We start from the raw sequence: 17,255 nt of genomic DNA on the forward strand, positions 1-17,255 counted from the left end.
CCGGTAGGTAACGCTGTGCAAGAAGAGAAATGAGAAACCTCGTCTCCAGTCCTTGCCTGGCTTGATCTAGCAGCCTATTTCTGGCTTGATCAACGAGAAGAGCAGATACTCCCTTCTCATTCTGTATAGCAAATGTGCCTTTAGTTTCTCCCTCAAGAAAACAACTCATAGCTATCAGGCGAGGATCTGAAAAGGAGGGAGTGCGAGGAGAGCGAAGAGAGGCACTTGTGTGAAAGGAGTAGGGCAACGAACAAGACAAAAGAGGCTGCGGCTGCATTGAATGTGGTGGTGTCAGTCTCGAAAACCACATAGCATATAACAACCTAGCCGCATTTGCTCTTTATTCTGACGGTGAGAATACACCAGGGAGGGGACCATTTATGAAAAGAAAAGGCGAAATTCTACTCATTCGAAGTGCGTAGGTAGTCGCGAGGACACTAAACATCTAGTCGGACGGGGTGCATCTTTACTACATCGAGTGTTCTTTTTTGTGGGTTGGAGAAAGACCAGAACAAAGGGAGTCTTGAGCAAGGAATGAGCGAGTTGAGACTAGCTTTGCCATTACCGCGTCTGAAACCAGGCCAAATGCGTCTCTAAAACCGACAATAGAACGCCTTCTGCATTTCTGTCCGAGACCTACAGCCCTTAAGAGAGGAAGACGATAAAAACAAAACAAATCGGCGCACAAAATGTTTCCACAAAACCGACCTCCGGTAAGTAGTCCATAGTGTACGATTAGCATGTAACGTTCTGAATTTGCTCTGTTCTAGCTATTCTGTGAAGCCACATTGATCCAGAATACATATGTATATTCCAGAATATATATATATATATATATATATATATATATATCCAGGGAATATATATATTCCCTTGTTTGTCTATTGAATTATTTGAATTCAAGGAAACTAACTTGAGAAAGCATACAGAGGTAGGGCCATAAACTTGCTACATGAGAAATTGTTACATTGTATTTCTTCGTCGTTGTATCCAGGCTATTTGTATCCGGAATTCCTTTGTGATCATGTTGGTAAAAAGGGAACACATGCTGCAACATAGTAAACCCTTTCTCAGTTCACGTTTAGCACGTTAACGATGGTATGTGTAAACTCAGACAGACATTGGTCACATACGGATCTGTTATCACCCCACACCAAGGAGGGGGATTTATTCTGTTAGAATCTGGAAAACAAGATCACTTTAGTAAACCTCTTTGTTTGCAAATTCTGGCCTCCTGTCCTTATCATGTTTCAGATTAAAACATTCTACCTCAAGATATTGAAATAGGAGTTCGTATTGGCCTAGAAGAAGTGGTCTGGGTTTGTTTGTCTATTCCACACTCAGCAGTCTATTTGAGGGGTGAGTCAGCAGGGTCTGGGGTTGTTGACACATTTACTAAACGATCTATCCCAGTAAAGTGACACTCATTGTTTTCAAGAAACATTTTTTTCTCTCGCTAGTATTAATTACACTGAGGATGTATGCGCTCTTTGATTTGAATACATTTATCAATCTGACCTACTACACAACCAGTAATAGGACCTGCCACCTGAGTTGACTTTGAATTGTAAACTTTAAATTTAAATATCAGTCACGTGTAAAACTGTATTTTGATTTACCTGTTTGGTGTAATAATTTGTATCATTTAAAAACAACATGGGCAGGAGGGCAAAAAGAAAGTATAGGCCTTTGAATGAAGTAGCCTATCAATTAAGCTCCTATTTGAAAACAGAGTAACCCTCGTCCCTCCCCCATGCCGCCCATACACCCCACCCTGAGTGCTTTCACATTCATTCCTAAGGATGGAGATTAGGCACTATTGCTAAGTATGACGCCGGGTGGGTGGGGAACAGAGGTTTTTGGTGCACCATTTTCCCTAGAGGACATCATGGCCTTAACCAGGTTTTACCAGGGGACGTTCCCACAGCAGTGATGCTCCCAGGGCATTGTTCTCCCAAAACCTACCTGTTAAGAAAAGGAAAAAAAACAGTATTTCATGGTAAAGCCATGCATGTTTGCAAACAGTTAAATTTGGTTACAAATGGCTGTACCAGTCATTTTTATTACAATTATTTAGCAGTTTATTTAGGAAGTTCTACCACTCTAGGTTCTGTCCAAACTGAACCCAAAGTCCTCTGACAGAGGAGTGGAAGGTCCCTACACAGACCCCATGCTCCCTCAGCCCAGCCAGCTGTGCAGCTGATTGACTGGAGGGAGAGAACAGAACTGTATGTGGAGCTGTGGTTACAGCTTTTAACCCAATCCTTCTCATCTACCAACTCCACACTACGTCCCCTAGGGAGCTAGCTACCAACCACAGCTCAAATGTATGGTTATGCATCCTGGAGGTAGAGAGGCACTGGGTCAGGGAAGAAAGCACAGTTTCTGTTTCAGTTCGTCCACAACAGACTTGAAAACACTGTGAAATCCTTTGCCTCCAACTCATTGGTTTTCATTATGACTTGTTTCAAAGACCAGGGGAACACTAAATCAAACTGTATAATGCTTTAGAGATACGTTTTCTCAGGTTTCCAGCAACCAGGAAAACACAGTAGTGTATATTTTATATGTAACAGAGTATATAGCCTGAACTGTACGTTCATTACAGTGTTCTTTACTTAGTACTTTTTTAATGCTGTATTATTTATTCATCGTAGTTCATCAGAGGGGAAGTTCCGTTGGTATTTAAGTAAACACCAGACATGCAGAAGTCTGAAGAAACTATAGCTTAAGTAGACCAGCTCCACTCTGGTGTTCCAGGAAATCAATGGTGGACTAATTGTAGTTGTATCTGCCCTGATGTCATCAATACTTATCATCCAGTTCCCTTGGTGTCAGCACCTTGGTGCATATTACAGAACAAGCTGAGGAAATGTAATACACTGCACTGGTCAAGCTGTAGATTGCAGATGATCTCCAAAGTCCTGTTTCTCCAGGGAAATATATCTGAAAAAACCTTGTCACTTACTTCTTAGTAATGCCCCCAAGGGAATACCTTTCAGGCTCCCTGTAGCGCTTGGTGATCTTTCTTCATGTACCACCCGCCCTGAGGTCCAGTAATGCCAGAAGTCTCCAGGAGCTCTACTGGCCCAGTCAGCAGATCTTCCTGCTCACCCATCTGGCTGTGATTGGTCCAGGACTCCCGCTGGGCTGATTCTGATCATCCTGGGAGGGAAGGGCCGGGTAGAGGAGGGAGGCAGAAGGACATGCGGGAGGGAGGCCTCACCCCGGTGCCCCTACAGACCCAGCATGAATGCAGCACTTCCTGTAACCCAGCTTGCATTAGCTCTTTATTTCCAGTGTTGTCCTTGAGAGGAGCTTTGCTATCGATTAGACAGCCGCCAGCCCGCCCGCCTGTCAGGCACAGACAACGATTAGCTTGCACAAGAGAGGGAGAGGAGAGTGAGTGTTTAGGGCTAGGTTTGCACCAGTTCTGGAGGTGTGGCTCGGAAGTCTGTTCCATGGAAAGAACAAACAGGCTGTGGGTGGGTTACTTGCCTAATAAAGGAAGGCACCTATAGCAATTAACACAGCTGACAACCAAACTGTTATGCATCGCTAATGTACTCTGACAGCAGGGACATTTGAATAACGAGCTTTTGGGAGGCAAGAGGTGTGTGTGTGTGTGTGTGTACGGGCTGGTGTGTGTGTGTGTGTGGGGGGGGGGGGGGTGGGTGTAGGCGCTAATGAAACAGGTACCTTGCAGCCCTCCCTTTGGTGAGAGATTGTTGGGGCTTCTTACTCAGCTGAGCAGATACACTGTGTTGGAGGATGAGCTCTGTTCAGAGTGTCACTTTCCCAGTGAGGTTCTTTAAAATGCAAATGTTTTCTGTTGTTGTTGACAATCTGTTATTACAACGTGATAAAGGGCTTGAACTTCAAACGCTCTCTGCAACTTCAATATATTGCCATGTTTCACGGTTGTTGTGTTCAGTCTCTTGGGGGTATGCTTGGGTGTGAGTGCTGGGGGCTGCTACCCTACTATAGTTAGTATGGTTAGCGTGGGTTGGGTCTACTATGCCCTCCCTTCTACTGCTGTGTCCCCAGAGGCAGGCAGGCAGTGGACCTGCCGAGAGGGAGCATGGTGGGTGTTTACTGGTAACGATCATCAACTCTATGTAATTAGCAGGATGGTGAGTTGGCTAGGCTGGCTTACGATTCCTCTGCTGGGGGAGTGGGAGGATGACTGCTGGGCCTATTATAGGACATACAGGATTCTTTATGGTCCCCATGTGAGGAATGGTCTGGTCAGATGGTTGTAATGTAGTCAAGCTCCTATCTGGCTTCCTATGAGGCGAGGTTCACCAAAACAATATCATTTTGTCTGCCGCATGTTATCGGAGTTCATTTGATAATTAAGAAAATCCCCAGAGATCATGTATTTTTGTATGTTTTTTTTTTTAGTGTGTGTGTGTGGGGGGGGGTCGAGGGATGTGAGGTTTATTATTGTGTGGTGCTATTGGGCATAATTAGGAGTAAAATGAGAGAATGTTGATCACATGCAACTATTGCTACACCTACAGGAGTCCTGCTAGTAAATGTTAGAAACAGTTCAAAATGCGGATCAACCATTTAAAATATTAATTGTACTTGCATGTGAGAGAATGCTGCAATGTAGCTGGTCCCATCAGAAAACACTGCACACGTCAGACCTATGCGAACTTCAACAGCTGACTGAGATTTTCTGGAACCAATTCTTGATCAGCCTGTAAAATACATTTGGCAGGGTTTTAAGTCCATCAAAAGATCTGGAGTTTCCTACATTTTCTGGGAATCAAGTTACATGTGATTATGTCAATCACTTAATGATCACGGCATTGTATTTAGACATCACCCAGCCAACTATAATTACAGCATATACATTATCTATGCATAATTAAAAAATTACACTATCACTGCATTCATAATATTTTTCATTCTTTATATTTTGTTTTACCAAACAAACCCCCTTTACAGCATTGATTATGCATAGATCTCAATCACGTTCAATTAATAGGTGAATCTGCCAAACACGTTTTAAAGCAGATGGTACTAAACTATGGAATGTTCTACCTGTATATTTCACGTAGTGGCCGTCAGTCGTGGAAAAATCGAGCGATGTGCTTGCACACTGCACAGGAACCTGATACAATTCCCACAGAATTGTCTTCACAATTTTCTCAATGTATAAAAAGCCTAGTTCAGGATGAGAACAATCAAGCTCAACAGTTTATTTTTTAATCCAGGACTAGGCTTTAAACTTACCAAAATCAATAGTATATTTTAGCCCCCGTAGCATCAAGCTTTTCAGCTGAAATGACCATTCACTGCCAATTGATGGTGAATAAAACATACATACAAGTGGAACCTACATAAGAGTATGCTAATGAAAGCCAATACGGTCATCTTGGCAGAAAATTGTGTAATCTACTGTTTAATGCTTGTTCATGCATGTTCTTGAGACTTCAAACTAGCATGCTAGACTTCGAATCATTGCACTAGCACTAGCTAACAATTGTGCTGGTGCCCTTATAGCAACTTGCTTCAAATTGCAAACACATACATAAACAAGTCATCCCCATGTTCATCTGAGTCTTTGAAACCGCGTCTGCCGTGTCTGCCAAAGCTCAGTACTGTCCCTTTAAATATCAGTAATTTAAGAGAGTTTAGGCTCATCATTACATACAAATGCAAGACTGTAAATTGGCTCAGTTAGTCTGCGGCTTGCTATGTAAAGAGCTGGCTGGTGAGCCACCTATTCTCACTCCTCTTGAGTCAGACTTGTGTGTTGCAATATTATACTGATCAAACGCTGGTGGAGTTGAACATTCCATTAAATAATTGATCATCAGTGCATTACTGCAACACTGCCATCTGTAGGACTATAGTGGGAATGTTTGACTCTACGGACGCTCATGGAAAAAAAGTGTTATTTCACACTTGTTCACACAGACATTTTAAGAATTTGTCTCAGGAAATAAAAACGTTCAGCTAGCGAGGCTGGCATAGTGCTAACTTGATGTAGCATGTGTAATTTTTGTAATTTACCATATCCAGGGTGACTTACAGTAAGTGTATACATTTTAAAAGAACTACGTGAAACAACCACCCTGTTATAAGTGCAGGATGATGCTGAAAGCAGATTATTTTTAGGCTTACCTTCTTCCTATCTCCAATTTAAAAAGGGGGAACAAAATCCCAGTTGTCAGCCATCACTTTGTGTACTAGCCCATCAGGCAAGTGGCCCCTGGCTCCTCTTTTTCTACCCTCTGCATCCATTTCTTCTGGTCTGCGCTTTGGGGTTTCAGGCCGGTTATCTTTACAAGTGCTTGGTGACAACTGCTGATGTAAAAAGGGCTTTGTAAAATACATTTCATTTAAATGTATGCATATAAATGGATACATTTAATTGGCCTAACCGGGCATTTTGAGCCGCTGAAATGGTTTAAACCTTTACCTTTTTCAATGTACGCACAAATGCCATGTTATGGCACCTATGGTCTGTGTGTGAAGCATCGGTATTTTGCAGCAGGAGGCGGTCTGTGCTGCCCAGTGCCCAGCAGCCGCCCTCCCTGGCGAAGGATCACGTCAACTGGGGCAGCCCTGTTGGGCATCCTCCTGCCTATTTAAAGGCCCATTGGAAGCAACTTAGGCCCAATTAGAGCCCATTACTGTCATGGGATGCCTCTTCACCTCTCCACTCCACCTTCCAACCACTCTACCACTCGCGGGCCGGGCCTGATTTAATCACTGCAATTGACTTAGTCCTTCCTGAGCGGGACCAGGGCAGATAACCAGGGGACTCGGGGGAAGAGGGTGGCTGATCAGATAGCAGCGTGACCCTGCCCGCGCCTGTACGCCTCCTTCATGGTGCTTTCTACCTCTGGAACTCTCCCTGGCAGGAAAGAGCGCTGCTGTTTTGGGATCGGCACATTCCCTGCCTTACTATGGGGACAAATGGGATTAGTTGAAATAATCAGTGGGATTGTGTTGTGCCGGAGAGGAAATGTGGAGTAAGATCGCTGTCTTGCTCTGCCTGGCTGGATAGATGTCTAGGTGGGTGATTGGGTAATCCCATGGAGATCAGGTCAGCGGTGTTGCTTCTGATACTGCACACTAAACGAGAGCCGCTTAGGCAATGAAATAGAATGGTCAGGGTGATCTGACTGACCGCTAATCATGGGTCATCTCTGCTGCGCAGGGCGCCAGTCTTTTATGTTCTTGTTTTCTGTGGAGCCACGGGAGTCTGCTTGCATGTGTCCCGTCTGATGTTGGCCTGAATCATAACAGCCTCTGCAAAACAGAGCCAGAATGGCTGATGTTAGCAGAAGCCCAGGCAGCAGTTTTCTCTGTTTTTAATAAATCTTCCCAGTTGCTGTCCGCAACTCCAGTCAACTACTGGGTCAGCCTCAATCCCACACTCCTCCTTTCTGTCGGGGGAAGGCTCTCTGCACCTGTTCCCTAGAGCATGCCCACACGGAGGAAGAAATACAAAAAGAAAAAAGAAAGGGAGAGTGGAAGGTACAGAGATAGAGGACAGAAGGGCAGTATCCCCCCTCTCCCTCACTGTCTCCAAAATGGCCATGAAGCTGTCGTTCCTGAGACATCTTTCTCTGGCCCGGGAAGAGGAGTTGGTGTGTGTATTTGCACGTGTGCGTGTGAGACCTTGCCTGTGTTATGTGAGGGTGGATCTCTGCCAGCAGATTGAGTTGGAGGGAGGTAGGAGAGAGGGGCTCATTAGAGGCTGAACAAATGGGCAGAACCTCAGTGAACCAGCTCTCTTCTTGCAATCAGGGTTAGTACTGGTCATGTCCTTTGACCCCCCCCCCCCCCCCCCCCCATTCTCCTAGACCTGATCTGTGCCCGTGACGTGACTGAAGTCACACGTGACACACGTTTACAAATACACGTATGTCGGCATAGACATGCATTACATGGACACTCTGGCTCTCTCCGGCTCGTATCCTCTACCAGGGACTCCAGCAGAATGAATGAGCCGTGATCTTAATGTGCCTGTTACCCAATCATAGGGCCCTTGCGGAGGAGCTACACGACGCCTGCTATCTCCTCTGGACACACGGTGCAGGAGCTCTTCTAACAGAGGGCAGTGGAGTAAACGGCCTGGCCTCTGTGTCTTTAACAGCGGGGTGGAGGGTAGACGGGCCGGTCCTCCATTGACAGACAGACTTCCACTAGCACAGTGGCCGGGCCCTTTGTCTGCCTGTCCTCCAGCATTACCCCGGAGGCCCTGCTCACTAATTGCTCGGTGTCCCGCAGAGGGACCAGAGAGAGGGGCAGGCAGTTGGGGGTACTTGTCCTGTGCTCTGATCGGGTCCCCCTGTTCTCCTTTTCTCCTTCCTTTTTCCCTTTCAACTCAGACGTGACATTAAGCAAGTGTCTTAATTTGGTCTAGAGACCCTCCCCCTCTGTCTTGGTGTCACTCACATCTGTCCCGTCACAATGGTTCCTGTATCCTCTGGCCTCCCCCTCCGTCCTGATATTCTCCTTCCCTCTTGTCTCTTTACACACACACACACACACATACACATCATGGTTGTCCAATTCACTCCCTCACATCTCTCCCAGGACCCCCACACAGTTATGGTTTTTAGCACAGCATGCATCTGGTATAATAACTACTGTTTAGCACAGCATGCATCTGGTATTATAACTACTGTTCAACATGGCATGCATCTGGTATTATAACTACTGTTCAACATGGCATGCATCTGGTATTATAACTACTGTTCAACATGGCATGCATCTGGTATTATAACTACTGTTCAACATGGCATGCATCTGGTATTATAACTACTGTTCAACATGGCATGCATCTGGTATTATAACTACTGTTCAACATGGCATGCATCTGGTATTATAACTACTGTTCAACATGGCATGCATCTGGTATTATAACTATTGTTTAGCATGGAACACATCTGGTATCATAAATTGTGCCTCGCACATTGCACATATTGTATTGGTTTCACAGATTAAGGATGTTTACTTGACTTGGAATGTTGTCATGCAGCAATAAATCATTTATCACTATAATCAGGGAACATGGTCAATTCACCATAAGGCTTGTTTTCAGTACCAGAGAAGGAACAAAACGCTATATAAACTTATCTTGGTTTGTGTAATCATTTCCATAGTCTTTGAATTCAAAATGACTTGTTCAAGTACCACGCAGGATTGTGGCCATCAATCGTGGGAAAATGGAGCCATGTGTGTGCGTCCTGCAAAGAAACTTGATACAGTTCAGACAGAATTGTCCTCACACTTGCAAACCTCCGGGGGCTCTATCGAAAATGTGGAGCACTCTACCTCGGAAGATGACATCTCGGGTTATCGATATCTGCAAGTTACCACAGCAAAATATTCTAGGGTCTAGATTCCTCTTCGATATGTCTCTGAAAATGGAGCATAAAAGAAACAAGTCCTTGCTGGTTATGTATTGAAAAAGGTGTTTTATAAAATATGCTCACAGCACCTATTGTCTTTCTGCACAGGCACCTCTTCAGCCACCCCCTGGGTCCTCAGCATCTGCAGCAGCAGCCTCGGGGACCCCACAGGCTCTGAAGTTGACTTACCCAGAGACCCTGGACCGCATTAAAGAGGAGTTCCAGTTCCTTCAGACCCAGTACCACAGGTATACAAGCTCCCCAAAACCCACCTCAGCATTGTGTGTGTGTGTGTGTGTGTGTGTGTGTGTGTGTATTTTGCAGGCATGTTTATGTGCTAGCTTACATGGCTTACTGTGGCCATCCATTGGAGGATGGGGCCACGGAAATATAACAGAGACTAAACCACAACAAAGAGGCTTTCTTCATCCTTTAGTTTCTAGATGAAATGGAACATGCATCCTCTGGATATCGTTAACCATAGATGAGTCCTTCTATGTGTTTATGGGTCTCAATTATTTTGTGCATTTCTCTCTGGCTCTGAGAGTGAGTTTTCCTGGCATAGTTTCCTAAGTTATTGGGGTGTGTTGGCACTCGGTTATTGGGGGAAGGACTTTCAGAAGATTGAGACTTCACAAAACACGTGTGTGTGTGTGTGTGTGTGTGTTTGATGTGGGGTGTGTGTCTTCCTGTATGTCTCTATCTGTGTGTTTGATGTTTACTCTGTACAGGAATTGAGCCAAAGCAGGCCTAACTGGCTTTGACTGTGGGACCCTGCTCTGCCTCTCTGTTCTATTGGCACACCTTCACACAGTCCCACACTTTGATTTGACCAGCCAGAATCGGCTATTCCACACACTCTCCCAGCTAACTCCTATTGTGTGGCCCCCTCTCGCGCCTCCTCCCTACCAAGCCCCCCGCTCCCAGGCACCGGCTCAAAGGCTCCCCATACAAACAAGGGGCCAGCGTTCAAACAGCCTGGCTGATTCCAGACATACCTCTGGATCACACCACAAGCGTCACCACTGGCATTCAGCAGCCGGTCCAATAAAAGTATCACACTACAGTCCAACAGCAGCCTCAGAGACTGGAGACTGGCCAGGTCAGCCCTGTTCCACTGAAGCCAGGTCAGCCCTGTTCCACTGAAGCCAGGTCAGCCCTGTTCCACTGAAGCCAGGTCAGCCCTGTTCCACTGAAGCCAGGTCAGCCCTGTTCCACTGAAGCCAGGTCAGCCCTGTTCCACTGAAGCCAGGTCAGCCCTGTTCCACTGAAGCCAGGTCAGCCCTGTTCCACTGAAGCCAGGTCAGCCCTGTTCCACTGAAGCCAGGTCAGCCCTGTTCCACTGAAGCCAGGTCAGCCCTGTTCCACTGAAGCCAGGTCAGCCCTGTTCCACTGAAGCCAGGTCAGCCCTGTTCCACTGAAGCCAGGTCAGCCCTGTTCCACTGAAGCCAGGTCAGCCCTGTTCCACTGAAGCCAGGTCAGCCCTGTTCCACTGAAGCCAGGTCAGCCCTGTTCCACTGAGCCCCGGTTCTGAAGCCAGGTCAGCCCTGTTCCACTGAGTCCCTGTTGTAATAAAGAGACCAGTTTATATATTGGCTGTTGAACAGACTCATCTGTTGGACCCATGTATCCATATACTTGTACTTCCACAATGCCTTAACAGTTGGTGCACATCTTGATTATAAACGTAAAGACTGGTGTCCAGCTTTTTACGGGCAAACCAACACATGTCACTCTCCATGTCGTAAAACATATGGAGCATTAATAACACAATTTTACTTGGCAACAACCAAGCCTGCTGGATTAACATTGAATAAATGATCTTCCAACGACAGGCTGGCTCATGTGGCGGTGAGCCACGCGTGTTACTGGTGTTCCCAGAATGAAATAACGAGATGTTTTAAGTGTTGTCTTAAGGTATGTTCAGGACAGACATCAGTCTATTGGATTAGGTGTGACCTGATTGCCCTTTTTGAGACAGACAGACATCCTCTTCTTGCCGATGATCTCACACACACACACACACACACACACACATACACGCTGACCCTATTCCAGGCCTGTTACTGACACACTAATCAGACTTAATTTAGGTAAAACACATGGCACAAACACACACACACACACACACACAGCGGTCAGAGACAGACAAGCTAAATGCAGCCTCACACACGGATCCAGGCAGGGCTCAGGCTAGTATTTTGGCCCTATTGATCGTGACTGCAGCCTGATTGCTGTTGCTTAGATGGATTAGGAGGCAGGGAAGAGACAGAGTTAAATGGATTAGGAGTGATGAGCTATATGTGTGTCTTTCCTGTCTGTGCGTGTCTATCTTTAAGAGTGTGTGTGTTTGTGTATGTGTGATACGATATACTGTATGTGGACCCTATTGAAGAGGAAGACATTAATTAAACATGGCTAGATGGGTGGGTCGCCTATTGTACCGCTGTCACAGAACTCGTCACTGCATGAAGTATACTTGTTTGTGCCTGCCAAGTTACTTGTGTGTGTGTTCTGCATCTGCTCTTTAAACCACCTCTAATCAGCAGACTGAAGGAGACTGTCAGGAGCTGCTGACATGGAGCTCTCATTACAGTAATTACACACACACACACACACACACACACACTACCCTTGTGGGGACACAATCTTTTTCTCACTCACTCACTAACTATCCTTGTGGGGACTCCAAAATGTTTTCCCGTTCTAAATGTTATTTACCTTAAGCATGACCCCTGAGCCATAAATAGTCTGTGGATGTTCCACCCCATTGTGCTTTTCTAACCATCCTTGTGGGGTTTGTTGGTACTCGCTGGTGTAGTAAGACGAGGCCTGTGTGTGTGTCTTGAACTTGGCATAATTCATCAAATTATATATTATTTCTCTTATACTGCCTTCCTCCTCTGTTTAATGCCCTTCTCCTCTCATGGGTAATGTCTGACAAGCACTCGTATAGGAGTATTATTGCAGTGACAAACTGACCGGTTTCTGGTTTCTTCCTTTAAAAAGTGCTTCTCTGTTTGACCTGCAGTGTGGACATGTTTGAACAGACTGACAAAACCACATAATTGAAAACAATTTTTTTTTTTTTTACCACATGTATTACCTAAATATGTTTTGCCTATAAACATTTATTCGATTTGCTTGTTGGTGGCATCTATGATTAGTCCATTGATTTAAAAAAAACATGTTGATATTGCAAAGACAATATCAGATTTAAACATCCCTAATTTGAAAGATTATTAGAAAAAACAACATTGTAAAAAAAAAAAATCACTTAAAGCTGCAAGCAACATTTCCAGGCTTCAGCAGTGTATCCACTGAAACCATCAAGGCAAATTAAATATTTCTCCATAATGAGCTTTTTCTCTACTGTGTAGTCTCCATTCAAAAAGATGATTTGAAAACATGGCTTTTATAGCGACACAGTGTGGTTAATCTGAATGTGTCTCACCATTTTGGTGCACATATTCAACAAGTTTTGTTAAGACCCCAATATCAATATAAAGATATTTATGTTAGACCCCGTCCATATGAAAATTTGTGGTGGCCAGGTTTTTTAAGGTTTTAGTTTGTTAGAACCTCATCCAGAAATCCCACACCCCAAGTTACGTGCAAATCGGTCATTCCGTCCTAGAGGAGTAAGATTTAGCAGTTTTTAAGAAAATTCTAAATTTGGAAAATCCATAATGGTGGACTTCATGGGTCCTAGCAGGGGCGAAGCTTAGCTTTCTCTCCAATGGGTGCAAACCTTACCCACGGAGTCCCCATCTAAAAGATTGAGGCCGATAATATTGAAATTTTAATAGAATTTCTCAACAAATAAAAAAGATGTACATTTCATCTACTACGATGAATGGAAGCTTGTTGATTAGCAACAACAGCACGTACCTGCAGTTACAAAACGCTGCTAGCTGCTGTTGGACCTGGATCGTTACCCGTATTCCCCCTTTCATTTGAAGCTGCACTGCTGCTCCTGCCATTGTAACGTCAGATATGTCCATCTTCTCATGCTTCTGCTGCTCAACAACTTTACTAAAGATGTTTCTCAAGGCCACATATTATTATGTCAAATTTTTTAAATGGCTTTTCTTTCCTCTGAGTGACAGATATATCTATGTTCCGTTTTTATATTTTGTTACCAAAGCTAGCTTCCACAGCTCAGATCCTTAGCAAATGAGCCGACAAGATCCAATGTTATACCCCCATGGTCACATACTGGTTGATCATACAAATGATGGAATCATAAAACAAATAGAAGTGTTTATCACTTCAGTGTCAACTAAATAGTAATTAAGAAGTCAACAACAATAAAAAAAAAATCCTAATAGAACATTATATTTTCAACTAAAAGATAAACTTCTTGTGGGCCCCTCTGATTGGCTGCCATGGGTGAATCCATTAAAGTGCTGCTTCTGGGTCCTAGACAAAAATCAAAGGTAACAAATACAATTGGGTTTACAAACACTACAGAATATGTAGAAGTAATAATGAGCATGCAGTATACATGAATTTGGTTATGCTGAGACCTGTACAAGTTGAGACGCAAGTAGCTAAAACCTTTCTCATTCATCTTCGTTCACCTAAAAGAACCGCCTCCGACCCGTTCTTCGTTCACTACAGCATGACTGTGCTACATAGACATGTGGACCTCAGACTGGCCTTTGTCTGGGGCCTCCGAGTCACTTAGGCCATCCTTGTATGCATGAATTTGCAGTGAAGCTGTCATGAGGTTAACAGGCTGCCACTCAGAGTACCCACGTCTCTCTACTGCTATGGCATTATGACCTGGTTATACCAGGTCTGTACTTTAAATAACTGTGTGTGTTTGTGGTTCAGTCTGTTGGAATGTCTGTGAAGAGAGCAGACAGAACATTGGGTTTATGTTAGTCTCAGAGTTTATAGCTCAGGGTTGTTTGGGTTAGATGTGTGTGTGACAGCACGTGCGTGTGCCTGCGGTTGGGTGTCTGGGTGGTATATGTATGGCTAACCATATGTTTGTGGTGGGGTGGCTACTGGTTGGTGCCAAAGAGAGCTTTAATGCTGGTGTGGGTCTGTGAGTATAAACTCATGAAAAGACAGTCTTTACAGTAAACTACGTCTCTCCCACGTGTACACACACACACACACACACACCTTTTAAAGGAGCAGATGTGAGCGCTGCAACTCTTTTTACTACCATAACCACCTGTTGTAACTGCCATTGTTAATGCAGTAAAGGTTAGATTGTTTTGGACTCTGTCGCAGATGTGCCTTCTTGTAGTATTAAAACTGTCTTTCAATCAAGTTCCTCTCTGCAACAAATTCTACAAACAACAATGGCATATCCATGAACCAGATCCAGTCCACCTGCTGGCTGGAGATATTTGGCCAAATTGTCAGTATAAGTCTCGGCTGTCACAACATGAATGGAAACAATGCCTTCAGAAAAAGCCTAGACAGACATTAAAACTCTATCTCCTCCAGGCACCAGGAAGAATGGAGTGGTGGCTGTTCTGGGGCTTTCTAAATGAATGGACCTCGTTTTCTAACTGGATTGAGGCACAGCTACACTTAATTCAAGACCCCATTCTATTATCCCTGGGTGACAGGGGGACTCAGCACCCAGGAGGGCAGAGAAAGGCAATGCAGGGGAAACTTTCATTCCAATGGAGACATCGCAGAACGATTAGCATTTTTCTGAACAATATTGTCGCCCCTCTGCTAAATTCAGGTAGTGTTCTGGTGTACAGAACCATTTAAAATGACCAGGGTCAAGTCCAATCTGTTAGGGTATCGTGGAAATGGGACAACCAGACTGTTTCCCAGAAACATGCAATTTCACCCCTGAAATGGAAGATAACAATTTGACGTGCCTTTTGAACAACAAGCCGAGGAGATCAGACATTGTCTCTTAGGATGCTTGAAAGGCGACAAGGCCCCAGTTCTCCCATGCTTTATGCATATCTCCCCCATCTGACTGATTAAAAGTGAAGAAAATGGATTGGTGACTTTAAGGAAGAATCCAGACATTCCTGGGGACTTTAGAGATGCCTTTTGTACTTTATCACATCGTGTAATGAGCAATGAACTCGAGGAAGTAACTTCCCTCTCTACCTTACAGGGGTATATGGACGAGGTTCAGATCTCCTTTAGAGAAGAGCGTGTTATCAAGGACATGCTCTCTCACACAGATTACGTTTTTATAGTATGGGCTGGAAGAGAAAGACACAGTGTGCAGTGAGCTATGAAAGACGCTGTGGAGGCAACAGTAGGTACACCTCTAAATCTGATAAGCCCTAAACATTTAAACTATAATGAATAATTGGAGTGTAGTCATGAAAAACGTCCATCAAGAACATATGTTTAATGTTGCTGGCAAATAGAGGGGTCAATTTGAGGAGCTTGGCCATAAGCTTCATGTGATTGACATTTCCCATCTGCCAGAGGCTGCTCACAGAATCAGCCTTTGGTGCGCTACGTAGCCTCTCGGTTAGAGAAGAGTGGTTATTCGAGTTCACAATTTCATTTTTAGAGGGAAATGGTTAATATCTATATTGTACCAATCCGTTATTTAAAAGATTGCTGTGTGCAGGTTACTTAGCCAAAACACTGCTGCATATTGCTCTCTGTCATTTAATTTCCTAGCAAAGCACTTCTTTCCCAAGTAAGTTACCCATAAAGGGGCGGTAAATCTCAAAATGGATGACGGTGAAATGTAAAGATAAAATGTTTCACAGAGGAGGTTCTACATTATGGATCATGGTCAGTTTCTTTTACTTTCCTCTTTCCATCATTGTACTAACCAGTTACTTTTTATCTGTTCTCTTGTTTGCCATGATCAATTAAATCACAGAGCGTGTGCTTTGATGATTGTATCGTACCATTTACATGTAGCTAAGATGTTCTGTTGTACTAATGAGCTGTATTTCAGAAATTTTATAGTCATTAAAACTAACAGGATCTGTCCAACATTATGCGAGCTGTGGTGGCTGAGTCAGCCAGGTAAACCTCAAAAGAAACAGAAGAGAATAGGGCTGGTGCCAACCAGTACACCGCACATACATTTTAATATTGTCCACTAAAATCTAGCTAGCTACTGTTGCTGACCTAGGAACTACTTCGCTAACAAGTTTTTATAAAGATGTTTACACTACAGTGAACAGTGGCGTGTATCACCAAAGAGTCTAACATTTCCACGGAAGGTAACGTGAAACAATTTTGAGTTTTAAGTTTGCATTAAATATTATTTTTATTGCCATTACATTTTTGGGGTGTCAGGGGTTAAGGTCTATTTAGGGTGGCAGGGTTTAAGGTGTATTTAGGTTGGCGGGGTTTAAGGTCTGTTTAGGGTGGCAGGGTTTAAGGTCTATTTAGGGTGGCAGGGTTTAAGGTCTATTTAGGGTGGCAGGGTTTAAGGTCTATTTAGGGTGGCGGGGTTTAAGGTCTATTTAGGGTGGCGGGGTTTAAGGTCTATTTAGGGTGGCGGGGTTTAAGGTCTATTTAGGGTGGCGGGGTTTAAGGTCTATTTAGGGTGGCGGGGTTTAAGGTCTATTTAGGGTGGCGGGGTTTAAGGTCTATTTAGGGTGGCGGGGTTTAAGGTCTATTTAGGGTGGCGGGGTTTAAGGTCTATTTAGGGTGGCGGGGTTTAAGGTCTATTTAGGGTGGCGGGGTTTAAGGTCTATTTAGGGTGGCGGGTTTAAGGTCTATTTAGGGTGGAGGGGTTTAAGGTGTATTTAGGGTGGCGGGGTTTAAGGTGTATTTAGGGTGGCAGGGTTTAAGGTGTATTTAGGGTGGCAGGGTTTAAGGTGTATTTAGGGTGGCGGGGTTTAAGGTCTATTTAGGGTGGCGGGGGTTAAGGTCTTTTTGGGGGTGGTGGGGGTTAAGGTCTTT

At 44.3% G+C, this 17,255-nt stretch overlaps 1 protein-coding gene across 1 annotated transcript in view; it reads left to right on the forward strand.

Annotated features, from left to right (window-relative positions):
- tle2a (TLE family member 2, transcriptional corepressor a) overlaps positions 1–17,255 on the forward strand; it is a 37,813-nt gene continuing 20,558 nt past the window's right edge. Inside the window, 2 exon segments of the mRNA XM_010871737.5 lie at positions 1–713; positions 9,492–9,631. Of these exon segments, the coding sequence (XP_010870039.1) occupies positions 690–713; positions 9,492–9,631 (164 nt within the window). The 5' untranslated portion in view covers positions 1–689.

The sequence above is a fragment of the Esox lucius genome, chromosome 8 (genome assembly GCF_011004845.1).
Source record: "Esox lucius isolate fEsoLuc1 chromosome 8, fEsoLuc1.pri, whole genome shotgun sequence".
NCBI classification, from domain to species: Eukaryota; Metazoa; Chordata; class Actinopteri; order Esociformes; family Esocidae; genus Esox; species Esox lucius.